The 26,650-nt window shown below is 38.4% G+C and overlaps 2 protein-coding genes across 12 annotated transcripts in view; one reads left to right on the forward strand and one right to left on the reverse strand.

The window, feature by feature from the left end:
* PDE8B (phosphodiesterase 8B) overlaps positions 1 to 9,299 on the forward strand; it is a gene marked incomplete at its 5' end in the record, with an annotated part of 253,193 nt that extends 243,894 nt beyond the window's left edge. For 9 of the 10 annotated variants that reach the window (XM_082651433.1, XM_082651428.1, XM_082651431.1 and 6 more), the window contains 4 exons: positions 844 to 964; positions 2,942 to 3,109; positions 5,499 to 5,628; positions 8,197 to 8,322. In XM_082651433.1, coding sequence (XP_082507559.1) covers positions 844 to 964; positions 2,942 to 3,109; positions 5,499 to 5,628; positions 8,197 to 8,306 — 529 coding nt within the window. In that variant the 3' untranslated portion in view covers positions 8,307 to 8,322. Of the gene's footprint in view, positions 1 to 843; positions 965 to 2,941; positions 3,110 to 5,498; positions 5,629 to 8,196; positions 8,323 to 9,206 lie in introns of those variants that run through there. The other variant, XM_082651425.1, reaches the window with a different exon arrangement.
* A 4,011-nt stretch (positions 9,300 to 13,310) lies between these two features.
* The window catches only part of WDR41 (WD repeat domain 41), a 44,770-nt gene continuing 31,430 nt past the window's right edge, over positions 13,311 to 26,650 (reverse strand). The window contains exons 9-13 of one of the 2 annotated variants that reach the window (XM_082651437.1): positions 21,811 to 21,995; positions 18,583 to 18,704; positions 17,661 to 17,749; positions 16,567 to 16,700; positions 13,311 to 13,717 (exon numbers count right to left, since the gene is read on the reverse strand). In XM_082651437.1, coding sequence (XP_082507563.1) covers positions 13,565 to 13,717; positions 16,567 to 16,700; positions 17,661 to 17,749; positions 18,583 to 18,704; positions 21,811 to 21,995 — 683 coding nt within the window. In that variant the 3' untranslated portion in view covers positions 13,311 to 13,564. The remainder of the gene's footprint in view (positions 13,718 to 16,566; positions 16,701 to 17,660; positions 17,750 to 18,582; positions 18,705 to 21,810; positions 21,996 to 26,650) is intronic. The other variant, XM_082651438.1, reaches the window with a different exon arrangement.

A 26,650-nucleotide genomic window follows, 5' to 3' on the forward strand; every position in this document is an offset into this window, starting at 1 on the left:
ATCAAGCTATGAGTATTTCCTACATAGCAACAGCCAGGCTGGAGTGCAGACCCCTGAGAAAAGGCAGTATACAGGGAGCTCAGAGCTTACTCAAGCCTCAAGGATGACTTGTCAACATGAACCTGAACCCATCTGTTTGGTCTCCAGAAACCTGAGAAAATATGGAGACCAGTTATTCCACCTTCAACTGAAGGCTTCATCAGTATCAAGTATCGTTTTTGAAACTTTCATAGGAAGAATTCTTGCCAATAGCCAATTTTATTCAGTTCCCCATTCTGGCTCTTGAAGTTAGAAAAAGATGATAGGAACTGGGTGATTTTGAGCAGGGTTATTGCTCCTTCCATTATAACTTCTATCTAATTGCAATCTAGAGAACAGCTCATTATTTGGAAAACTTTCTTCCAGTGCCATCATCAAAAGAAATAATGACACTTCTCTGTAACAGGAATCACTGTGTCTGCACTGAATGCCATGGGACAGCTCACCAGGTTGCTGTACTAGCCTTGTAGGGAAAGAACTTGTCATTTCCTTTCACTTCACTATTTTGATATTGCCAAGGGAAGGTAGAAGGGAATCACCTTGTGAAATAAGTACCCTTGGGACACTTTTTTTTTTATATACTCATAAATCATATGAAGGTCAGCTGTCACTGGGGAAAATGGAATAGTGTCACCAAGTCCTGGCTGAGTAGGAAGATGAGCAGGTAAACTTTTTTGTGATCTTCACTCATTAACTCTGTGCCCCTAGCTTCCTCCTAGATTGTGGGAAGTGTGGTGAAATGGTAGAACAGTTCTAATTCGGGACATGATGTGAACAAGGCGCTTTGTCTTCTGGTTATTTTAGGAACCATTATCGAACACTGCGCCAGGCTATTATTGATATGGTTTTAGCAACAGAGATGACAAAACACTTTGAACATGTGAACAAATTTGTGAACAGCATCAACAAGCCAATGGCAGCTGAGGTAAGCATTTCCCATGTAATAAGATACACCAGAGCCTACTCTGGCCTCAAAGCATTTTCTCTCCATCTTGAATGCAAGATGGTTATTTGCTTGGAGTTGGTAAAGAAGGCTGAAAGTACTGGTCACTTGTTTTCCCTAAGGACAAGAATAGATTGAGAGTGTCCACAGTAACTCTGAGCTCCTTGAAAGAAAGGCCCTGACTGAGATAAAGCCAGCAGTGACAAAAGTAGGCCCAAAGTCTATGATGAAAGGAGCCTGCAGACAGCAGAGACTGGAATAAATGGTGTCATTTTAGGGGTTTCAGAGCCTTTCTAGTTCTCTGGTCTTTGAGCTCTTGGGAGACCTCAAAATTAGATGTTTTAAAGAAATATAATCCTGCTGATGTGCATTAAAAGCCTGTCAGTATCTAAAGACTACAGAAAGTTAAATTGGGAGTGACTAGTTGAAAACAAAAATACAAGTCTTTCTCCTTTTTAAAATTTACTGATGTGCCTTAGACCTGCCTTAAGGTCCCTACAAACTTGGGTTTTAAGAACATGGACATAAGTTCACATCTCTTACTGTTTAAAATGAGATCAACTGCCCTCTTATACTGTAAGGCTGTTCATAGCCCCATAAAGTTAGAAAAGCTTTTCATTCATTCCTGTATGAGGGTTGCATATGTGGATGAATGAGGAATGGTTGTCTTAGATGTAACTTGATGATCAGTAAGGAAACTATCTGTGTAGGACCCATCACATGACCAGCCTGGATGGAGGAACAGTGTCCACCTCACCTGTGTTCTGCTCCATCCCCCAGGGATTCCACAGCACAATGCCAGGACCCTCTCCTTCCACAGAGGACTTATGGGAGCAAGGATCTGGGGATTTAAGAGGGGGAAATTAAACAGAATCATAGAATTTAGAGTTGGGAAGGTCATCTATCCAAGTAAGCCCCCAACTCTGTTGAGATTTATGTACTGCAGTAACTATAGCAAGCAGTATCTTCCCAATGGTAAGTAATCAAAATACCAACCTTCAGAATATAATTCTGCCCATTGATGGTTTAATAGGTCCAGTCCCAAAACAAAAAAATCCTTAAATGTCATACAGTCCTTCAGCTTGGCAGAGCTCTGGAGAGCTAATTAGATGTTTACACAGTCAGTTCCATGGTATCTTTGAAATCAGGGAATCGTAGTCTTCTAGGTTTTGTATAATTGACCTGTTGTCGCATTTACATAAGCCTACTCACAGACCTGTCCACTTGGCTCTGGACCGCTGACATCCATCACTAGGTAGGTATTAGTGTACAACCAGTCTTTCTAACATGGCTGAATATACCTGCTCCTGCCCTGGCCCGCTTTCTGCTCCTAGTACCCCCAACACTTACATGTCTCACCCTCCCTACCACCCAGCCAGAAGAGCAGCCTGGAAAGCATGAGTGGACACATACCTGAAGAGAAAGAACAAAATGGGAGGAGGTGGGTAACTGGGGGTGGGATAGAAGGTCACAGGAGAGAGGGAGCTGTCAGGCATATTAAGTAGAAAGAAATCAAGAAATAATTGAAGGGTCACATGTATGTGGCATTTCCCCATCTTTAATGTATTAAGAAAGTGGAATTTGTGCTTTTACACATTTCCTGATAAAACTGGGAGAAAAGCTCTCCTTCCTTAAGATTACATACCAAATCATTAAAAACAAAACAAAAACCTGCTTTGTAGCAGCTACCTCTGGGGAAGAGGATGAAAGTGAGGTTGTGGATGGGTGATGACAGGGACTTCGGCCTTTTAAGCTCTGTGTGTTTGTATTGTTTGACTGCTCCCCGTCCCCAAGAATATATCAATGTATCATATATGGAATTAAGGATGGGAAGGCCTCCTTCATCAAGTCTCATGCCTAAGTTTGCCTGGGTGACTGCCATCTAATACCTGGTCAGCTGGCCCTTGTGGGCTTCACCATCATATTGAAACCACCCTGATGTGACTATCTGTTTTCCAGATTGAAGGCAGTGACTGTGAATGCAACCCTACTGGGAAGAACTTTCCTGAAAATCAAATCCTGATTAAGCGCATGATGATTAAGTGTGCTGACGTGGCCAATCCATGCCGCCCCCTGGACCTATGTATCGAATGGGCCGGAAGGATCTCCGAGGAGTACTTTGCACAGGTGTGCTGCCTCTCTAGGGAAGCTCCACCTCCCTTCTGGGAATGGCCCCGGGTCACAGTAAATAAATGACTCCTCCCTGGAAAGCAATGGCTCACCCTTGCCTGGAACAGAAATCTGGTCCCTCAAGAGACTATGATGTGCCTGGGCACTAACTAAACTCTCTCTAGGGGAAGGGGGGTAAACTGAGCCTTTGGAAGTATCTTTTCATCCTCAAATTTTTAGATCCTGAATTTCCACAAAAACTTGGAAATCCTCCATTCATTCACTAGATTATCATCTCCATGGTGCAGTCTGGGGAACAGACTGCACCATGGGTAGCTCATAATACAATAGGGGAGGGAGACAGACATAAACAGGTCCATACATTGGTAAATTAAAAATAAATGAAAGGGCTTCCCTGGTGGTGCAGTGGTTGAGAGTCCACCTGCCGATGCAGGGGACACAGGTTTGTGCCCCGGTCCGGGAAGATCCCACATGTCGCGAAGCGGCTGGGCCCATGAGCCATGGCCGCTGAGCCTGCGCGTCCGGAGCCTGTGCTCCACAACGGGAGAGGCCACAACAGTGAGAGGCCCGCGTACCGCAAAAAGAAAAACAAACAAAAAAATGAAAACACTTCTAAAGGAGGTATATGTTAAGTCCTAACAGTTCAGAAAGGTTTTTTTTCTAGATAAAAGGGCTTTGTGGAAAAGGTGTTAGAGCTGGTGTTTTTGTTTTTGTTTTTGAAGGATTTCAAAATTTAGAAATGGGAAAGGACATTCTGGGAGAGTTCTGGGAGAACAAAGGGTTATGAGCAAAATTAGTAGGGAGGAAAACCAGAATTTTTATATAAGGAAAACAGCAACTTTGGCAGTGTGAAGAGGAATTAAAGGAGAATAACGTAGTAGACCACAAGATGCCATTTAAAAGAGGCCTACTTTCAAAGAAGAGGCTCTAAGGACTAATGTTTATTATTTGTGATAGACAAACATGTCACAAGTAGCTACAAGTAATGCATTTGGGGACGGGGGGCGGGGGGGGAGGGTTGTGTGCCTATATGGCTGGAACATACCGCTGAGGCAGAATAAAAGAATAGCTGATAATGTCTAAAAGGGTTGGCAGGGGCAAAGGGCAGCCGAGGACCCAGTAAGTTAGGTGCAGCTTTCAAGGATGGGAAGAGACCCCATGAATAAAGAAAAATAGGACAAGCAGTTCTGAGCTTGCCAGAAAGAGAGGGGAAAAAACCCAAACTACTCCTTGAACAGCAGTGGCTATTTTAAGGCTGCCTAATCTACTGACCTGAAATGAGCAAGCTGAGCCAAAAACTGGTAGGAGGCCATTATCGGGGCTTCCCAGGACCCACAGAGAAGACTTAAAATCCTACTCCTAGTTATTCTCAAAGTATGTGAATGGGGAACGGGAAAGAACCACTTTTAAGTTCTTTAAGGTAATCTCCCTGTTTAGGTGTCCTTTTCCCAGAAAGGAAAGTACTAATGTTCACAAGACAATGTGACCTAAAAATCAGGTTACAAATGAGGTCTCTGATCAGCCAGCCTCCGGTTCAGCATACTACCAGTAAATGTGGATCTCAATTTCAGCCCAGTGAATTATGACCTTATGCATAAAACATACACTCTAATGTGCAAAATACTCAGATTTACACATATCTTGAGAATTGCATGACCAAATACCCCAATCTGAAAAATCTCAGTTTGTCATTCTTTTGAGTAAAACATAGTTATTTCATGAAAAAAAGAAGCTAGTTCAGCTCAACTGCCTAACTGCTTTTCATCCAGACTACCATAATACGTTGATGTGCAGCACAAGGGCTTTGTATGTACTTCCGATTTTGTCACACACAATATTAAAAAGACGTATTTTCAAAGGTCAAGTTTAAATAAGATTAATAATTCTTACTACTTTAATGAAGACATTCTTAAGTGAAACTGGCTTTCTTTTTAAAGTGCAAGCATATGACAGTGAATAATACAATGACTATTTGTACAGCTTGGTGCCAGTTCTTTGATTCACGCTAAGGCGTCAGCAGTTTTAAACACACCATCGCTCCTGTACCCTCAGTATAAACGCCACTTAGTATTATTAGTGTTACTTTGAAAATAGTCTTGACCTTGCGATCATGAAAACAGATCTCAGAAAAGGGGCTACAAATCCTGAGATAAGTGCTTCAGGAGGTGCTGTAAGATAGCATAACACATTTGAGAGTCAGAAGACCTGAATCCAGTCACTGGAGCTCATCAGGTGGTTGTCTTATATAAGCCTCAGGACCTTGCCAAGCCAATTTCTTCACAGATACAACTGGATTATGACCCATTTTCACAGAGTGGTTCTGACAAACTAGATGTTACTGTGACAGCTCCTTATGTGCCCTACAGCCCTGTGTTATTTCTTACAGACTGATGAAGAGAAGAGACAGGGGCTACCTGTAGTGATGCCAGTATTCGACCGGAATACCTGTAGCATCCCCAAGTCCCAGATCTCCTTTATTGACTACTTCATAACAGACATGTTTGATGCTTGGGATGGTAAGACAGTTCCTGTTTTGTTACCCACAAACAATATTTTGCTATACATTATGATGGTTACCTGTAATGACAGAGGCTGGGCCTAAAGGTGTAAACGAAATGTAACTTAAAAGAAAAAGTCAGCTGCTTGTGGCCAGGTGTGGTGGGGGTGCATGAACACTTTGTGTGTCCTCAGCACAAACCATGTGTATGGAAGACTCAGTGGATGTTTGGTAACTGGATAAACAGGTGTTCAACTCTTCCAAGGACATGTTTCCAAAGCTTACAGGAGTTTTATTCTGTCATTGGAGGAAATTCTAGAGAGAACATAAAATATACTAAGTCTACTCTGAATCACAGATTCTTTTCATAATATCAGTTGATAAACAGCTTTTCATTTTTTTGAGATCCTTTTTAATTTTTTTGAATTTAATTTTTATTTTATATCCGAGTACAGTTGATTTACAATGTTGGGTTACTTTCAGGTGTATAGCTAAGTGATTCAGTTATACATATATTCATTCTTTTTCAGATCCTTTTCCCATATAGGTTATTACAGAACATTGAGTAGAGTTCCTTGTGCTATACAGTAGATTCTTGTTGATTATCTATTTAGTGTATATATGTTAACCCCAAACTCCTAATTTGTCCCTCCCCCCGTGTTTCCCCTTTGGTAACCATAAATTTGTTTTCAAAGTCTGTGAGTCTATTTCTGTTTTGTAAATAAGTTGAATTGTATCTTTTTTTTCAGATGCCACATATAAGTGATATCATATGATATTTGTCTTTCTCTTTCTGACGTACTTCACTTAGTATGATAATCTCTAGGTCCATCCATGTTGCTGAAAATGGCATTATCTCACTCTTTTTCATGGCTGAGTAATATTCCATTGTATATGTATGTATGTATGTGTGTGTATATATATATATATATATATATATATATATATATATATATACCACATCTTCTTCATCCATTCATCTGTCAAGGGACATTTAGGTTGCTTCCATGTCTTGGCTACTGTAAAGAGTGCTGCAGTGAACATTGGGGTGCATGTATCTTTTTGAATTACAGTCTTCTCTGGGTATACGCCTAAGAGTGGGATTGCTGGGTCATATGGTAGCTCTATTTTTAGTTTTTTAAGGAACCTCCATGCCATTTTCCATAGTGGCTGCACCAATTTACATTCGCACCAACAGTGTAGGAGGGTTCCCTTTTCTCCACACCCTCTCCAGCATTTGTTATTTGTAGACTTTTTAATGATGGCCATTCTGACTGGTTTGAGGTGATACCTCATTGTGGTTTTGATTTGCATTTCTCATTGAGTGACGTTGAACATCTTTTCATGTGCTTTTGGCCATCCGTATGTCTTCTTTGGAGAAATGTCTATTTAGATCTTCTGCCTATTTTTTGATTTTTTTTTTTTTTGATACAGAGCTGCATGAACTGTTGGTGTATTTTGGAGATTAATCCCTTGTTGGTTGCTTCATTTGCAAATATTTTCTCCCATTCTGTGGGTTGTATTTTCGTTTTGTCTATGGTTTCCTTTGCTGTGCGAAAGCTTTTAAGTTTAATTAGGTCCCATTTGTTTATTTTTGTTTTTATTTTCATTACTCTAGGTACAAGGTGGATCCAAAAAGATACTGCTGTGATTTATGGTGAAGAGTGTCCTGCCTATGTTTTCCTCTAAGAGTTTTATAGTAGCCAGCCTTACATTTAGGTCTTCAATCCATTTCGAGTTTGTGTATGGTGTTACAGAATGTTCTAGTTTCATTCTTTTACATGTAGTTGTCCAGTTTCCCCAGCACCACTTATTGAAGAGACTATCTTTTCTCCATTGTATATTCTTGCTTCCTTTGTTGTAGATTAATTGACCATAGATGCATGGGTTTATTTCTGGGCTTTCTGTCCTGTTCCATTGATCTATACTTCTGTTTTTGTGCCAGTACCATACCACTTTGATTACTGTAGCTTTGAAGTATAGTCTGAAGCCAGGGAGCCTGATTTCTCCAGCTCTGATTTTCTTCCTCAGGATTGCTTTAGCTATTCAGGGTCTTTTGTGTTTCCTTACAAATTAAAAAAATTTTCATTCTAGTTCTGTGAAAAATGTCATCGGTATCTTGATAGGGATTGCACTGAATCTGTAGATTGCCTTGGGTAGTATAGTCATTTTCACAATATTTATTCTTCCAATCCAAGAACATGGTATCCTTCCATGTGTTTGTGTCATCCTTGATTTCTTTCATCAACATCTTATAGTTTTCAGGGTACAGGTTTTTCGCCTCCTTAGGTAGGTTTATTCCAAGGTATTTTATTCTTTTTGATGTGATGGTAAATGGGATTGTTTCTTTAATTTCTCTTTCTGATCTTTTGTTGTTATCAATTTTTAGTTAAAAGGACCTGTTCATATTTCAGAAACCAGTGTTTAGTAACTCATCCTTCTCATGCTTCTGTGTTCACCTTAGGCCTAACCTAGGGTACCTCTCCTCCAATTGTGATCCCAAATTTGTCCCACAGAGCCCCACCCTTATAAATGCTCCTGGAAACTAATTTAACAGGCTTCTTTTTATTCTCTTATATCCTTGCAGCCTTTGCACACCTGCCAACCCTGATGCAACATTTGGCCGATAACTACAAACACTGGAAGACGTTAGATGACCTAAAGTGCAAAAGTCTGAGGCTTCCATCTGACAGCTAAAGCCAAGACAGAGAAGGTGACCTCTTGATCTACAAAGGGCACTGTGAATCACAGTAGTGTAAACAAGAGGCTTTCCTTCATAATGAAAATGACAGGTGTAGGTTAAGGAGCTAATGTTTAATATCTGGCTTTTAATCATTCAACTTCCCAAATTTCATTTTTAGAAAATTATGTTCCATGAAGAAAAATTTTGAACAATCACTTAGTGACAGAACAAACACATGGCAAAATCCTTTGCCCTGCTGTCATCCTGTCTGCCCTCATCAAACCCTGCAGCTGATTCACTGTTAACTAGCAGGAGACATGCAGCAAAGACTTGGTGCCCACGAGCCCACCATCTCTGTGGATGATGGACCATGTAGCTTAGCTAGTGGTTTAGCTCATCTTTTACCATGAAAGTCACCATCACTGTTTAGCTTGACTATTTTCCTCAAGAGCATCAATCTAAAAGGCTCATAAGAATATCTAAGAAAAGAAACCCATATAAAGTGAGCAAAACAACTAGGACCAAACTGCTGATAAACTAGTTAGCTTCAGAGCCTCCATGGCTAGGTGGTTCTGATCAATGGTGTAACACCCAAGTTAGAACATAGTCTGTCTTGGCCTGGTGAGTGCCTTCTCTAGACTGGTATCAGCAGCCTGTGTAGTCCTCTCTCCTACAAAAGGGATTCATCTTAACAGAAAGTCAACCATGATGGGGAAGGAAGTGACATCTTGTCTGTGGGGAATCCAAGAGCTTTCTCCCTTTATTTCTGGTTTACAGAGGCAGTTACAAGGCACTACAGTAGGTATTATATACAAGCCATTAATCTGAATGCCCTTGGACAAGCTTTTTTTAAAAAAAAAAATTTATATACATTTGCTGTTTAAAATTTTTATTAAAGCAATCTAAATTTTCAGGGTTTAAGTCCATGGAGTACGTTGTGCCGAGTACTGAGAAGACAGAGGAAGTTTCAAGGTTCAGATGTTTTTAACCTATCTATATTTAAGATCATGCCATTTTGCTTTAATGATGAAAAAAAGATTGCAAGGTGTGTAAATATATCAGAAAATAGCATATGGGGAAGCAGTAAATACTATTTTAAGCTATTAATTGTATGCTAAAAGCTTCTAAAGCACAAGTGCATATTTTTATACAGCTCTTTTCACAACTTTCTGTGGTCTACATGAAGTCAGACTTGAGATTTTCTTTTCTCTTTTACCAGCCAACCCTTCTCTATGTATTATAAATTAGAGATTCTGTAAACAAAATCTTTGTTTTTCTTTCAAATTCTCTGTACTTCATGCTGCATTTCTAAGAGGTATAAACAGAGACTAAATTAACTGAACCAGTAGTTAGTTACTTTTTTCAAATGAAAATTGGAATGCAGAACACGTGGACCTAGTACATGGGGGCAAAAATTACTTATCACTACAAAACATGCCAATGTTTTTTTCTATGTTTTGTACCAACAAATGGAAACATATATGACAATTCCATGCAAAGAAATGTACCTAAATTATTTTTGTTAGATGGTAAGAGAACTTGCTTGGTCAGGACAGCAGCTAGCTTTGTATTGTAATGCTGCACTAAGTAAATGTGATGAAAATGTTTTTGTGAAGTACTTGTAACTAAATTCCTACAGCCATTTTTCATTCCTAACAGCTGTTTTCATTTTACCTCTTTGGCCTAAATTTTTCATAATTTCAATATTTCGGTTTAGTGTTCTTTATTTCATGAGTCACACGCTTTGTTTTCAGAACACATTAAATTCAGGATGTCAGAATCCCATTTTAAGGAGCTAAATAATTTGCCTAGGCTTCAGAAGCTTGCCTGAAGCAACGACAATCTTTTCTTGACCATCTCGCTTTTGGTTCCATTTGGTAAGTGACATTCATCAGATGTCTGACATTTTTCTATGTGAATGTTTGTTAAAACTGACTCAGTATAATTTCAAATTAATTTCATATTAACACTGCCAGGTACTAAAGCTTTAGCATAGCTCTGCTCTTTATCAGTGTAATCTACTATGGTGTAATCTTCTACTGAGTTGCTAACTAAATAGTGCATTCCTCCAAATAGTCTTTCAGATGGTATGTGTATCAGATGAGTGAGTATAAACTATTATAATTGTCTCTCATACTGAGCATAAGTCTGTGTTGAGGGGAACCCTATTAATTTAGGAAAATATAACATGATCTAAACTAGAGAGAAGTCACATTACTACTACTACTTAACCAGAAGTTAGTTATAAAACACTGTTACCGGGACCAGAATAACCCTATAATTTAATTAGGTTATTCTTTACTTCCAATTTAAGATTTTAAAATATGCTTACCTTCAGAGTTAGGACTGCTTAGTCTTGTGGACAAAGAACAAGCCTCATCTATTAATCAGAACGCACTCAACTTGAGAAAGATAAATACAATGTCCCTCAAGTTTAGGCTCTTGATTGTGTTATGTGAGTAAGCCAGAGAATGAGGTAATAAGGGTATTTTTAAATAAAAATGACAAGGCCCACTGCATAGTATTACTTCTGGTGTTGCAAATATAACAGCACTGAAAGCTAAGCCAGGGAAATGGAAAAAATGCACATAATATTTATCGACCTCAGTTATAGTTGTATTCTTCTAGTTTGAAAGTTCAACTTTTTGCAGCACTCTGCATACAACTAGTAAGCAGCCATCAAAGTCTGAGTCTCTGCTAGATTTTCCCATCTCACTGTTTTACTCCATCTCTGACCTTAGGGCATTCATGAAAGCAAAAACCATCAAGTTCCCATGAATGGGTTGGAGGTTTTCCTCTAGATTTTAATAACAGAGGGACTCACAGTGGTACTTTCATCAGTACTATTTGCTCCCCCAACTCACCTGTGGTTTGTATCATTCACGTGAATAGATTACTATTACAAATACTAATCCAGAACAAATTAGGGAAAAAAGCAGTTAAGAATCTATGAATTCCTTTTATAATTCATTGACTATCTTATACAATTCAAGAAAACTTTAAAACTCATGACCTAATAGTAGAATCTCCAAAGAAAAAGCTAGCTGGTAATAAGAGAAAGTCCATCTATGGAAGAAAATTAAAAGCCTAACAATGACTCTGATCAATAATCTGATGCACTCAGCCCAAAATGCATGTCTGCCTGGTTTAGGAATCCTACCCACGTTCCAATTTCAGGATAAAAGATTAGCAGTGCCTCAGTATGACTGCTCAGATACGTATGCCACGATAACAACAATCTGTCGGCTAAGAGGCAGTGCTAATTTTTCTATTCACATTCTTCTATTATGTAATGGTGGTTACATAAATTTTATTATATTTCTCCATAAAGGTATTTTCATTGTGAATTAAAACAGAAACAATGACTATGAACATTATCTGGTTTTGCTCAAGGGGTAATCATACAACCCTTCTCTCTCATTCCAGTCATGTTCAATTTCTGTTTTTAAATTCGTTTACTGATGCTAATGAGAATTGAGCTAACTAACTGGAAGGCCTTACCTGACTGGGCTTCAGCTTCCTTATTTATAACAAACATTATGGCACTGGTCTGGCATAGATGACCATAGCTCTTCCAGACTTTGTAGGTAGTTGAGGAAACAACAACTGTCAAAGGTAAAACTAGTGACACTAGTGACAACAATTTACAAAGATTCCATTAGGGTGTGTGTGATGAAAAAATAAATCCAGAAAGTGTTCTTTGAGAAGGATGAGTCCTCTGACACATCAGCCACCTGGTGTTTACTTCAATACGATTCTTTCATCAGCAGTTTAAGATTAACTCCACAATTAAACCCACCCATTTTTTAATGTATGGAACACTTTTTAATTTTTATTCTTTAGTACCAAAAGGGAGAAAGAGTGCTCTAAGGCTGATGGGGTGATGAAGATGATTAAATCTCAGTGGTCTGCAAGAAACTCGTAAGTGATGCCTGTCTCAAGCATTTCATATTTGAGCCAATGGTAAGATGAATCAGGCACTTTGAAAACACTGTAACTTTACTGATCTAGCTCTCATCTCTGGCATATATGAGGGGCCGCTGCTGGTCTATTACCAAGAATCTAGTCAATAGCTGCTCAGGCTAGGGGGAAAAAATACACTGTAATAAGATTCCTCCTGATTTGTGTTTATAGGGATTTTAGTAGCTAGAATTTAAAAAAAAAAAGGATTTAAACAAATTAGTTGGCACCAAAAAAAAAAGCTGTAGTTAAAACAGTGAGAGATTCAGGTTTGCTTCATATTTAGAATACTGAGAGTTACTAAAGACCAGGGGGATTTGTAGGAGAAAGGATATATTTAAATTTATCACAAGAATTCTTAATCAAACAGGCTCTAAAGAAAACCAAAGAATAAAAAAATACTGTTATTTCTATTTCTACCTCCTCCCAGGGTCTAGGTTCAAATTAAGAAGCTTAAAACACAGCACTCACCACTTCAATAGCAGCACAAAGTACAATTATTATGGAATCTTCATTTCCTACAGGGAGGCATCAGTTTTCTGGCTATCTCAAGATTTAAGTTCAAGATATGCTACATCCTACCTATTTACTCTTCACCGGATTTTTCATTTTTCTCCCAAAATATCGTCTATAATGATCATGTATATTTATTTCCATAAAAGTAGGTTCCTTGAATAAATCTTTAGAAGAATGACAGGTATAGTTAAAATACTAACAACTTTGGAGAACAAAGTCAGGTATTTCAAAATCCAAAAAGGCTAAATGAAAGAAATTACATGTAATATTTTAAAAATCTAATCCCTTTTGATGAATAAAAATTTAATTAGAGGCAATATAGTTACATTAGAGAGAGTGAGAGGTTCCAAGTACTCTTCTCCTCATTAAACATAAACTCATATAATTTCTGGTGTAGAGTTTTTTCAAAGCATAAAAAATTTAGCTCTGTGAGGACACTGTGGTATAATTTAATTCTGCTTCAACAGGTATATGTGATGAACTCTGAAAACTTCACTTTCTGAAAATTCACTGCTGAAATTAGACCCATTCCTTCAATGGTTTCAGGTAACTGTTATGTGAAAAGTCAAATGAAAAACTTGTGCTATATTCTTTGGTGAAAGTACTAATAATACCTGAGAAGCAACTTGTTGCTGGTTTGCAGCCCCAGAAAAAAGAATTCAAACAATTGGAATTTTATGGAGTAACAAGAAAAAAAAATTACAAAATTTAAGTGATTAATATGGTAATGGTTTTCAGAGTATTACCCCTATATTTGCTGTTCAAGGTTCATGCACAGGTGTTCAAATTCCTTAAACTAGACAGCAAGATATAAGTCACCATTCTCCTCTAATTTTTGAAATAACTTTAAGCTGCGCAATCCAGATTCTCGTTCTCCATTTTTCCACAAAATAATGAGATGATCAGCAGAACATGTCACTAGTCCATGATCTTCAAAGTACAGAAACGTCTGTAAAAAAAAATTTTAATTACTGATTATAGGAACTTCAAGGAGAAGAGGCTAATACTAACTAGATTAAGACAGGTGCTTGTTAAAATGTGTACCTTGGAGACTTCTTTGGATCTGACCATAAAACTCCGTATCTTTCATGAGAAATGTTATTTTTAAGTGTGAGTGATAATCACATACAAATATACAAATGCTAGACTAGTAAATACTACTCAACTACAGAACTATAAATAACAGCTATTTTTGTAAAGTACATGAAGTCCCAAAGTATCGTCTAAATTTTACCATTATCTAATTCCTCAAGTATTGGTTTTAAGATTTTTGTCAGAAGTCCCAACAAACCTGCTTTACTTAATCATTTTTACTGGCCTTCTTATTTATGCAAAAATGGCCACCAATAAAATGTCTGAATTCCAAATTCTCCAAGAGAAACAATGGCTTTAGCTCTCTATAAAAAGAGACATAATCAATCCTTAAGCATTTACTGAGTGTCATCTATATGCTTATAGTCCCTACCCTTAAAAAGGTTCTAATTCAGTTGTGAAAACCAAATCATAGTTGAAACAATAAGGGTACCAATTAAAGATGATGTAATCAGGTACTAAATAGCATAGTTCAGGCTATGATTTGCCACAGAAATGCAGAAAAAGGAGGCATAGATCAATAATGAATGAAGTTGTCAGAAAAAGCTTCAAAAACATAAAACTCTCCAAATAAAAGGAAGGTCATGCCCAGTGAAGGAACAGGCTGGAAGGTAAGAATAGGAAAATGGAATGTTGATGAGAAGGCAGCATGCATCCTATGGAGTAGAGAGGAAATAAATGAAAAGGATGAGCTCTTTGAGGGAAAGAGTGAAATATAGGAGAGAAATAGGATGCAAGTTTTCTAAGACATAACTCATACATTTCTGAAGATAGCAGGAGAAGGGCTCAGCTGATGATGTAGGAGTGAGGGGTGGAGACCTAGCAGAGCAAAACTCCTCAGGAGATGGAAAAGTTAGAATTCAATAAATACAGGTAGATAGGACTAGGCTTAGAGAGTAAGGATCAAAAGAAAAAAGGAATGAGAAAATTCAAGAAAGAGCCAAGATTTTTTTTAAAAGTAATTAAATGTCAACACTTCCACTCAGGAAAATTTCTAAGAATTGAACACTTCCATACAATGACAAATGTGCCACACCATTTAAAAACCTTTAATAGGTTCCTACTATTTAAAACATAAAGTCCAGGGACTTCCCTGGTGGTGCAGTGGTTAAGAATCCATCTGCCAATGCAGGGGACACAGGCTCGAGCCCTGGTCCGAGAAGATACCACATGCCGTAGAGCAACTAAGCCTGTGCACCACAACTACTGAAGCCCACACGCCTAGAGCCTGTGCTCCACAACGAGAAGCCACCGCAACGCACCGCATCGAAGAGTAGCCCCTGCTCGCCGCAACTAGAGAAAGCCCGTGTGCAAAGACCCAACACAGCCAAAATAAATACATAAACTTTTTGTGTATGTATGTATGAATTTTTTTAAAAAGTCCAAACTCCTTAGCCTTACATTCAGTAATCTGACCCCAAACTACTTTCCCAGCTTTATCTCCTACTGTGTCCATTCATCGGAACACAGTCCTCCAGCCTAGCCAACCTGCTCCTTGCCACCAAGTAGATTCTATCTTTGCCCTCCTGTCTACCACATTCCATCTGCACAACTCCCAAAGTTAAAAAACAAAATGAAAACAACTGGGCTACCTGGCAGAGGAAGGCAAAAATGAGTAAGATGTAAGTACCCAAAATCAGGGAGCTTATGGTCGTAAGACTATCTTAATCCTACCTAAGCATCAAGGTTCAGCTCATATCCAGGACCATAATATTTTTATATTATATCTCTTTGTAAACGCCAATGTCTAGTGTAGTGCCTGAAATACAGGAAATGCTAATAACAAGTGTTGTGCTGTTGCTTCTAAGTATAAATGCACTTTCAAATGAAAAACAATTTGTTCCTCCCTGGCTATGAAACAGGGAAGAACAATTTAAGAAACTCATGGGGCTTCCCTGGTGATTGAGTGGTTAGGACTCCATGCTCCCAGTGCAGGGGGCCTGCAGCACGCGGGAACTAGATCCCGCATACTGCAACTAGGAGCCCGTATGCCACAACAAAGATCCCGCATGCCGCAACTAAGACCAGCACAGAGGGAGGGAGGGAGGGAGGGAGGGAGGGGGGAAGGGAGGGGGGAAGGGAGGGGGACTTAGGGCTCTGCTTATACTGTTACCAGTTCCAATCATTTCTTTACCTCGACTGGTCTTATTCCTTCTTCATTACAGGCAATAATGCCTATAGTAAATATTAAAGTATTTGAATATATTTATAACAAGTTAGAACTTTATGCATCCTATAATTCTCAACTATTATTTTCATATATGCACAATGACAGTCAAGACACTGGGTTTTACTAACGCTAACAAATTATTATCCTCCAAAGGGAGGTAAAAACAGTACTGTTCATGAATTTGATAAACTTCCCTGGAATTAGATTCTATAAGGCTTTACCTCTACATACATAAACACAACCCTCCATGTACCCTCTATTTAACTACTGTTACATATTCAACATTATTCACACCATCCTTATTGTCAGCTATCTACATCTCATAAGTAATAGTAATTAAGCGATTTTTTAGAAGCAAGACATCCCTTCTTCAAATCATTTCTCTGTAAAGAGAGATCCTAATGGCACATACTATATAACCTATCCCATTCCATGTTTAGATTCCACAAAAACCTACAGATAAGAGAAAGTTTAGGTCTTTATGAGACCAAATGAAAGAAGAGCAGTGAGATTTATATGCCTATTAAAAATAATACCTCCACAGATGATGAGTGTCCAATTAAATCGCCAATAAGCTCTAGTGAACATGAAGTGGCATTTTCTTGTTGTTTTTTAACAGGGTGGCTGGCTTGTTTATTTACTCTTCCAAATCCCCACATGTTAAAAAAACCTAGAAAAACACAGCCATTTCAGTCATTTTCGAAATTACTGTGCTCTTTTCTTATAATAATAATCTAAGATCAGAAAAATAAAACTTAAATGCAAAAAGTGTTCCCCACTTATTTTAGTCAAGGGCTTAGTGAGCAGATGGTACCAGGTACTATACTAGGGTTTTTTAAATATGTTACTTTGTTTCCTCTTAGCTACCCAGGTTTGTTGCTCATCTCTTTTTATTGTCCCTACTCACGCACTGGTGAAGGTGTGTTAACGTGAGGAAAAGGCAATGGGAATCAAACAGGAGAGAAATGAAAGGCCTGAATGGCAATGAGGTGGGGCGGGGGTGGGGGAGGTCACAACTCAGATTTATCAATAAAGGGTAGGCAAAAAGCAACATAGGGATGTCCCAGAGCAATGCCCTATGACTTCAAATAACCAGAAGAAATTCCAGGGGTACCAGCATCTGATTTCTTATGCAAAGGCTGCTAACTAACAGGGATTTTGTTTTTCAAATCAAACACCTGAAAATCAAAGAGTTCATGAGATGATATAAATACAAAAATGTTTATAAATAAATTGAGTTCTATGTTAATGATAATGCTTTAAGGCTGAAAGAACTTTGACACCTGATGATACAAATTCTGTCTGTATACCAGACATAATTACAGACAATATAAATGAGTAAATAGTTCATTAGGCCATTTAGTCAGTCAGATTACCAGGAATAATAGTTTCCCCTCAAAACAAAAAAATCCTAGTTGACTTGAACTGAAATAAACAGGTAGTTCTACAGTAAAGCAATATTTAAATGTGAATCCTAGATCCCAATTACCAAATGCTTCATGTAAACATCTGATGCTTATTTGGAGCACACTGTATATTATTTTGTGGTTACATACCACTGCCTTTCTTCTGTCTTGCATATGAGAAAAAAAAAAAAAGCAAGACTACCTTTTTGAGAAAAGATACTCACCTGTTGGTACAGGTTCAGCTGCAAGCTGCTGTTTTTCTCGTAACTCCCAAATGCGTACACTTCCATCTTCTGAGCATGAGATTAACTGCCTGTCAGAAGAGAAAATCAGTGATAAAAAGAGCACCATGGAAGGCCTATGCTAAATTTGCAGTGAAAGAAATCAGTGGAGCCCGCAACTGCTTTTATTCAGCTCTTGGCAGGAGCCAATAAAAATCACAATTTATCAATATGGCTTTACAATGCAAAGTAAAAGCACTCCTCAAGAAAGGCACACATTATACTGTTACATTGGTTCAAATGTTATAAATATGTATCATTTCCATTTTTAAAAATGCATTCAGGAAACAGGTTACGAATTACAGTTTCACAATATCCTGAGAAGTCTCATTCCTTCCTCTCACGGTATCTCTTCTCAGGGCGCCTCTCACTCTAAAAGTATCCTGCATAGAAAATAATTCTATTTCCTTCATATAATTCATCCCTAGAAACTCAACAGCCAAATCTACCCTGAGGGGAAAGCCCTCAGTTGGCAGCCTTAGCCAACAGGAGACTACCATTTAATTGAAGCCGTAATCAAACACCACCACCAAAAAGGTGGGTTTGTGGAAAATATAAAAAGAAAAATTAGTACACAGTCAGTGCCCAAAAGTCTTTTATCTTTTAAAATAAATACCGAATTTTAAATTATCTCTTCTTATAATGAAATTCAATGTAATTCATTTGAACCTTGCTTCTTGTAAATTTCATAATATAATGCCACCAACTCTTCTGTTAAGATAGCCATGGGGTATTCTCCATTTCCAAAAGAACATAACAGGTCAAGCCACGGAGCCAGGTGACTTTGCCCCTTGAAAAATTACACTGGTGGCCCTGGGAACCATGCATTTCTTTCACCTGTTACAGAACTGACGGAAACTTGTACCTGTTTGGAAGTTTGGCAACGTGCAGGACATTGGAGTCATGTGCAGTTTTCTGGCAGGCAATCACACGCTTCATTTGAAGGTTATAGACGTATAAACCCCTTCCAACTGCAACAAATACATTCTGGCGGGGGGAGAGGGGGGGAAGTTCAGTAATGGGCATAAAACTAGTACTTACCACTACCCGGTGTAATAGATTTCCAGGCCTGGTGTGAGATCAGAAAGCCATTGTTACCTTCCCTATTCCTAGCCTTCAGCCCAAATTATTGTACTGCCCTCTGAAATCCAAAAATATCAAAGCACAAAGGAAAGCTCAGCATTTAGAAGGTGGAAGGACACAACTGCTAATACAGAGAAAGCGTTGTATATTATACCCCACAGCATCGCTTTCTTCCTCGTTGAAATGTGACAGAGAAAGGAGCTGTGGCTGACAGACTGGCCTGCAGTGGAGGTGGAGCTGCTGAGGTACAACCTAGGTTTTCATCCACATAATACTATATCCTTGGGAAAACTACTTAGCTTCTTTTGCCTGAAAAATGTGAGCAAAATTACTTGCACTCCACATCTTAAGCATCACAAGACCTATAAAGGATACAAAAAAGCATATGCTATAGTGGCATATATACAGTGGCTTCACAAAAACATTTTTCCAAATGTAGTATTAGAAACACCTTTTTACTAAAGCAGCTTTAATCTTTTGAAAGTACTTTCACCAATACTTACCTTACTTCAACCTCACAACATCTCATTAATGCAGGAAAAGCTATTTTCCAGAATAATAAGTCAAAATAAAAAAAGATTAATATCACACAAAAATTAAGACGTGAGAGTTTGATATTAGAATCCAGGTCATGTTACTCCAGTCCCTTACTCTTGCCTCATACCATACCACCTAGCTTCCAAAATTATTTTGCAAGTCACTAGACTTCTGGTAGCTCTTGTCTTAGAATCATTCATTCTTACTCAGTTGGTATGCCAGTAGAAAGACCTTTCAAAACTCCTTTTTTTTTTTGCCTACCTGTTCTCACCAAAGAATACTTCTCATGCAGCCTCAAAGGCTACAACGCCAACTCAGACCTACAGCATCTCGACCAAAACATGCCCCCCAAGGCTTACCAGAGTTTAAATCTGGAATGATCCCCTTGACCCTCAGGATTGGTATTCTGCATGTAGCAATGCAAGCTGAAGACCAGTGCCATGAGCATTAATGAGAACAGCTAGCCAACTTGCTAAAATCTAGTGTCCTGGGTGACATTCAATGCAGAGAAACCTCAGAAACTAGTTATATGGACCAGGAAATCTGTGCAGAGTTTAAATGATTTATCCAAAGTCACAAAGAAAATTATCAACACAACTAGAGAATTAATAAGCTTTGGGGCAGCCTTTACTCAACAGAATCACTCTATCAACCACTTGTCATCAACAATGAATGGCCTGCCTGCGGAAAGAAAAAAACTCCGATAAAACAAAGAAAATTAGGGAAAAGTGAGTGCTTTATTAATGCTTTATTAAGCATTTATAGCAGTTAATAACACCAATCGAAAATTTTAAGATTAAAGAGTACAAAATGCAAAACTTTAAACACTTTTACAAAAGTGAGAAAAAGGTATCAAATTAAAAATATATATGGGGCTTCCCTGGTGTCGCAGTGGTTGGGAGTCTGCCTGCCGATGCGGGGAACACGGGTTCGTGCCCCGGTCCGGGAAGATCCCACGTGCTGCGGAGCGGCTGGGCCCGTGAGCCATGGCCGCTGAGCCTGCGCGTCCGGAGCCTGTGCTCCGCGACGGGAGAGGCCACAGCAGTGAGAGGCCCGCGTACCGCAAAAAAAAAAAAAAAAATATATATATATATATATATATATGGACTTCCCTGGTGGCACAGTGGTTAAGAATCTGCCTGCCAATACAGGGGACACAGGTTCGATCCCTGGTCAGGGAAGATCCCACATGCCGCGGAGCAACTAAGCCCGTGCGCCACAACTGCTGAGCCTGCACTCCGGAGCAGGCTGAGCCACAGCAACTGAGCCCGCACGCCTGGAGCCCGTGCTCGGCAACAAGAGAAGCCACCGCGATGAGAAGCCCGCACACCACAACTGAAGAGTAGCCCCTGGTCGCCGCAACTAGAGAAAAGCCTGCACGCAACAAGAAGACCCAAAACAGCCAAAACTAAATAAATAATTTTTTAAAAAAGAAAGATAAAAATATATATACATATAAAATTTTTAGGGCTACAACTCTTAGAGATAGTTTCCATCTTTTCTGAGACTACTGTCTTCTATCATATTTACTTTTTTTAAAAAAAATAAAATTGGGATATAAAGAAACTTAATCTTTAGGTATAACAGTGTTCTTTAACCTATTCTTACCCTACTCTGTTTTAGTTTTGTTTTGTTTTTAAGGTAAGAGAGGTGCAAAGAAAGCCAAAACAAAAACAAAAAAACAGACCATGCTCTCCCCATCCAGAACACTATTACTGAATTTTTAAATAAAAATAACAAAACACATACAATTAGAAGATTTAAACAGTACAGGAAGGCACAAAATAAAGTGAGGTAAAAGCCTCCTCTAACCCCTCTCCTCAAAGTTTATAACTCAAACATTTCTTGTGATTATATTTAGAAAAGGAACCCCCATTTTAAACATATTTTCTGAGCCCCTGAAGCTAAAAGAAGAGATGTTCAGATCAGAGCCAAGATTCAGAAATCCATTGGTACTAATCTACTACTGCAAAAAAGGATGTAAAGTGCTTCAAGAGCATCACTGCCAAGGCCTAAAGGATTGAAGTCAATAATTCTCACACAATCATCTTGCCCCATGATGCCAGCAGACTAAAAGAAAGGCATTCCTGAAATTTTTAATTTCCTTTACTGCTCCAGGAAATGCACCAGAATCTTCAAAAGGATTCTTTCTCAAAGTGTTTCTTAGAACAATTTTAAGCATTATCCTCAAATCCTGTGGGAATATTTAATCCAACTCAAAATTTCAATAGGGTTTTTAAATCTGTGGCCATTTAATCACTTCCTTGCCTCAAAGATAAGAGCTAAGATTAAAATTCTTTTTTAAAGCAAGTGATGCAATCTTTGAAAAATATCAAAACATTTTAGAGCACAACGTGAACACACGGAATGATAACTTTCTATAGGATCATGAGATTAAATTTTTAAAATTAGAAATGGTTTATTAAAAGAGACAAGATTATAGATATTTTTCTCAATTTTGTTTTTTTTTTACCTCTTCATCCCATGTGAAATGATGAATAGAAACGTCATTTGGCTTTTGACAGAGTTTTATTTCTTGCTGAGTGTCCAGCTGTGGAGATGGGTCCCAGAAGTTGCGTTCACAGGCCTGCACAGTCCAGTCCAGGATATCCCAGATGATGAGCTCTCCAACATGGGAGCCAGTTACAAAACTCAAATCTAGGCAGAGTTCATAGATGTCTCATTATTGACCATATACCTAAGCTAAACATAAAAATGAATGAACTGCCTAGTAGTATTGCTCTATAAAATCACAATGTTTAGAACAGTGAGGTAACTAGACAAGCCAAACAGGAAGATTATCAGAAATAGACTCAAGCTTACTTAGAAATTTAGTATGTGATAATGATTGCATTTCAATTCAGCGAAGAAAGAAATACCTCATGCTGGACTAGTTGGTTAAGTATCTGGGGAATAAAAACAAAAGAACCTTACCTTGGATCATACACAGTGAAGAGAAGCTACACTTCTGTTTCTCCTTTACTCCCACACTCACCACATGCCTGACACCAGATGCGTGGGGTTTTCCCACACCAGGCAATTCTGCGACACCAGCTGAGTGTCCCTACAATTCAACTCAACTTTGACACTGTCTACCTGGAGATAGTGTCAGATCCCCCAAGTTAAGGACTCAGTCCTGCAAGACTTCTCCCACTTCAGATACTAACTGCAAATCCAGGTTGTTACCTGTGTTTCTGACCAACTGGCTATAAATCGAAGAGTCCCACATCCCCTCATCAGGTTCAGTTAATTTGCTAGAATGGCTCACAGAACTCAGGAAAAGTTTACTTACTTTATTATACAAGGATATGATAAAGGATACAGATGAACATCCAGATGGAGGAGATGCACAGGGCAAGGTATGTGGGAAGGATCGCAGAGCACGCATGCCCTCTCTGAGCATGCTGCTCTCCCAGCACCTCCACGTGTTTGGCAACTCAGAAGCTCTCTGAACCCCGTACAGTTGGGATTTTTATGGAAACTTCATCACATAGGCATGATCGATGACTAACTTCACGTCCAGCCCCTCTCCCCTCTCTGGAGAATTGCCGCGGGGGCGCGTGGCCAGTGGCCAAAAATTCTAAGCTTCTAATAATGGCTTGGTCTTTCTGGTGACCAGCCCCCATCCAGGAGCCCATCAAGAAAGAGTAGCCTCATTAGAACAAAAGACACTCCTATCACCCAGGAAATTCCAAGGAGCTCTGTCAGGAAATATTAGACCAAATATTAGAACAAAAGATGTTCCTTGTGCTCTTATCTCTTGGGCAATTACAAGAGTTTTAAGGAACTCTGTGCCAGGAACTGGGGGCAACGACCAATATATATATTTTCTGTTATTTCACATATACCAAAATAAGTTTCAAACAGATTAAAACATTAAAGGTATTTAAAGAACTGAGGAAAATAAAGGTGAATGTTTTATGAATATGGAGTGCTAAAAGGCTTCTCAAGGAGACAGAGTGGAGGCTGGGGAAAGAGATATGAATAAACACCTGCTTAGCACAAAATCATACTTTTTTTTTTAAAGATTTTTTTGATGTGGACCATTTTTTAAGTTTTTATTGAATTTGTTACAAAATTGCTTCTGTTTTATGTTTTGGTTTTTTGGCCTCAAGGCATGTGGGTGGGATCTTAATCTCCCTGACCAGGGATCAAACCCACACCCCTTGCATTGGAAAGGGAAGTCTTAACCACTGGACCGCCAGGGAAGTCCCCCCAAATCATACATTTAAATGACAAAACTCTGGGAAAAGTCTGCAATTTAGATGTCGAAATAGGTTGATTATACTTGATACATAAGCACTTCTTAGAAATCACTAAGAACAAGATAAGCACTCCAGCAGAAAAATGGGCAAAGGACCTGAACTGGCAAAACAAGAAATACAAATGGCCAGTAAACATGTGAAAAGACGTTCAATTCCCTAATAATCAAAGACATCTAAAAGCAATGAGATACTATTTACTGACTTGCAAATCGGGAAAGATTATAAAACACGAAAGCACCCGATGCCGGCAAAGCATAAGGAATCAGCACACTCACGTACTATTCATGCCCTAGTATAAACTGGTGTAATCTTTGCAATCCTTGGTAATATACATCAAAACCTTAAAAAGTTGTAAACCCGGATCTAACAATTCCACTTCTAGGAATTTATCCTGAGGAAAGTACATAAAAGACATATGTGACAAGGCTGTTACACATAGTATTAAAAATCTAAAGGTATCCTAAAACATCCAACTGGGGATCGAATAAATAAATAACATCCACGAAATGAAATAGTTATGCTGTTATTGAAAACTAAGTTGTAAAAGTATGTTATATTAATACAGAAATATATTCATGACATACTGTTACAAAAAGCACACCATATGTATACACATATACATACATATATACACCCAGAAAAACACTTAGAAGGATATGAACCTGTACTTAATGCTGTATGGTAGGATGATTTTCATTTTCATTTTTACGTTTTTATGTTTCTGTTTCCTCATATGTATTATTTGCACAATAACAAGTTTTTAAAACCTTTAATAAAAATGAAATTAGTGGGCCAACTAAGACAGTTGACAAATTATACATTTAATAGAAAATGTACAACTGCTGAGACTAAAAACTATCTTAAAGAAATGCAATTTATTTTAATTCCTTTATATTTAGGAGGAACAGAACAATGCACTGTGAGTCTAGAAACTCTAGTTTTAATTTTGGCTCTGCCTGTTACTAGCCATGTGGTTGGTCTTCAGAAAGTCATTTAATCTTTTTCTATCTTGGATTTCTCAGGCATTAAATGAAGATGATTGTAAAAATCAAATTAAATAATGTGTAGCCATTTTAAAAAGACATCAAATGTTATCTTTGAGTCCCTGGTATTATTTTGAGCCCCTGGTATTATTCCATATTAATGGTATTAAAACATCCAGTTACTTGTAATTTAGGAATACATGGATGAGTAATTATGATTTAATTATCCCATTTATCAAATAAACCAGCAGGACAGAAATCTCTAATAACTAGATGAACAATCTCATAGAAATAAAGAATTACCAGCAATCATACAGGTAAATATTATTTTGTCTTGGTTCCAAGTCCAATTTCTATATAGTTTATTAACAGACTCTATAGAATTCTCTCTGTGAAGAATTAAGTTCATTTCTCATCTGTGGAGAGAAACAGGCTCCTAGTTCTAATAGTGGGAACGTTAAGACAGTAGTAATCTTTCCATGACCTTCTTTTCCATCCCTTTCCCTCCTCTTTCCAATCTCACTCAAACTACAAAAGAACCAGAGACGGTAACAAGTGAAGATCCTTCTAGATTCCAATTCTGCATGCGTCATTATAATAGAGTTAACCTACTGAGACCACACAGCTGCCTGCTCTGATCTCCTCCAAGTGTCTGTAATTCATCTTTGTAATAGCAAAGTACCTGAGCCCAGTTAGAATTTTTCACTAAAAATAAAATGCTGGCACTGACCCGAGTCAGTATAGTTTGCTATGTAAATTATCCCAAACTAGTCATTCAAAATGTTTCACACCAAACAACCTCGATGTGTTTTATATATAGGGATGGATTTTCATCCTATGCAATTATCAAAAGTCACTTAGTATGAAAATCTCACCTGATACCTGTCTACCCATCCCTCAGAAGTACTAATACTTTGTAACTACCATACCATACTGTCAGTACAAAACAAGAAAAGGAATAAAATAAAGAAGCAGCACCCAGAGCCTTTTGCCAGAAGAGATAAGCAATGTTATCTTGTATGTCTGTCTTAGAAAATCTCTGCACAGGCATTCAGACCTCACTGGCAAACCTGGTATTCATTATCCACATTTGTAGGAGTTCTCTGTTGTACCATTCTAAGGTTGCCCTAGGGCCACCTCAATGAAAATGCACTTTTCCTGTGAGTTATAAACCCAGTAACTGGCCACATCTTTCATTGGTAATTGGTGGGGATAAAGAAGCAGGGCTGAAAGTGGAACTGGGACTTGTACAACATAATCATTTCAGGATTGCCAAAACCTGCAGCATGGCAGACGCGTCTATATACGAGGTAAGACTGTCACAATATCATTCTCAAATTTTACCAGACTACTTGTCCATATGTGATTCTTAAATATGCTTTTGGCTTACTTATAGTCTGTAGTGTAATTTTATAATCACGGAATTTATAAACTAAAAAGCACTAGGGGTTTTCTGTAATTTTTATTAACAATTTTTTTTTTTGCTTTAGCTTTCCATTTTCCTTCCCTTAAAAAGCTAGCAAAGAAATACTTGAAGAAAGCTTTCTTGGTTAAACTGTTATAAGCTTCTCTGTACATCACACAGCAAAAGAAGTGCCATGAGGTTAAGGCTACCTCAGGAACATCCCATCACCTTCATTAAGGAAACATGCCAGGTCTTGGTACCAATGCTTCACTTCTAAAATGGGACAACTAGGCATGACCACTGTAATGGCCAAAACACTGCTGTGCTTTTCTCAACAGCTTTAGGGCCTTGGAGCTTCTCTGGCTCAGTGTCAGAGGGACTTCCAAATAAGAACCTGCCTTTTGTGCTGCCATCATGGCTAGAAGAAAAGGAGCCCCCAGAGAAAAATAAAGTGGTGCTCCTAATATTATTATTTCTAATAATATAGTCGTCAGAAAGACTTGCAGCTGGGTTGAACAAGCAAATGGCTATTGGAGAGGAAAATTTTGGAACTGGAAGGGACATTCTCACTGATGTATCTGAAAATGTGACTGAACAGCATACAAACGGAGACTACACTTAGTGCTGTCTGTTCCCCTTTCCCTCTGCCTCATGTTTCTA

The sequence above is a fragment of the Grampus griseus genome (assembly GCF_964374135.1).
Source record: "Grampus griseus genome assembly, chromosome: 3".
Classification (NCBI taxonomy): domain Eukaryota; kingdom Metazoa; phylum Chordata; class Mammalia; order Artiodactyla; family Delphinidae; genus Grampus; species Grampus griseus.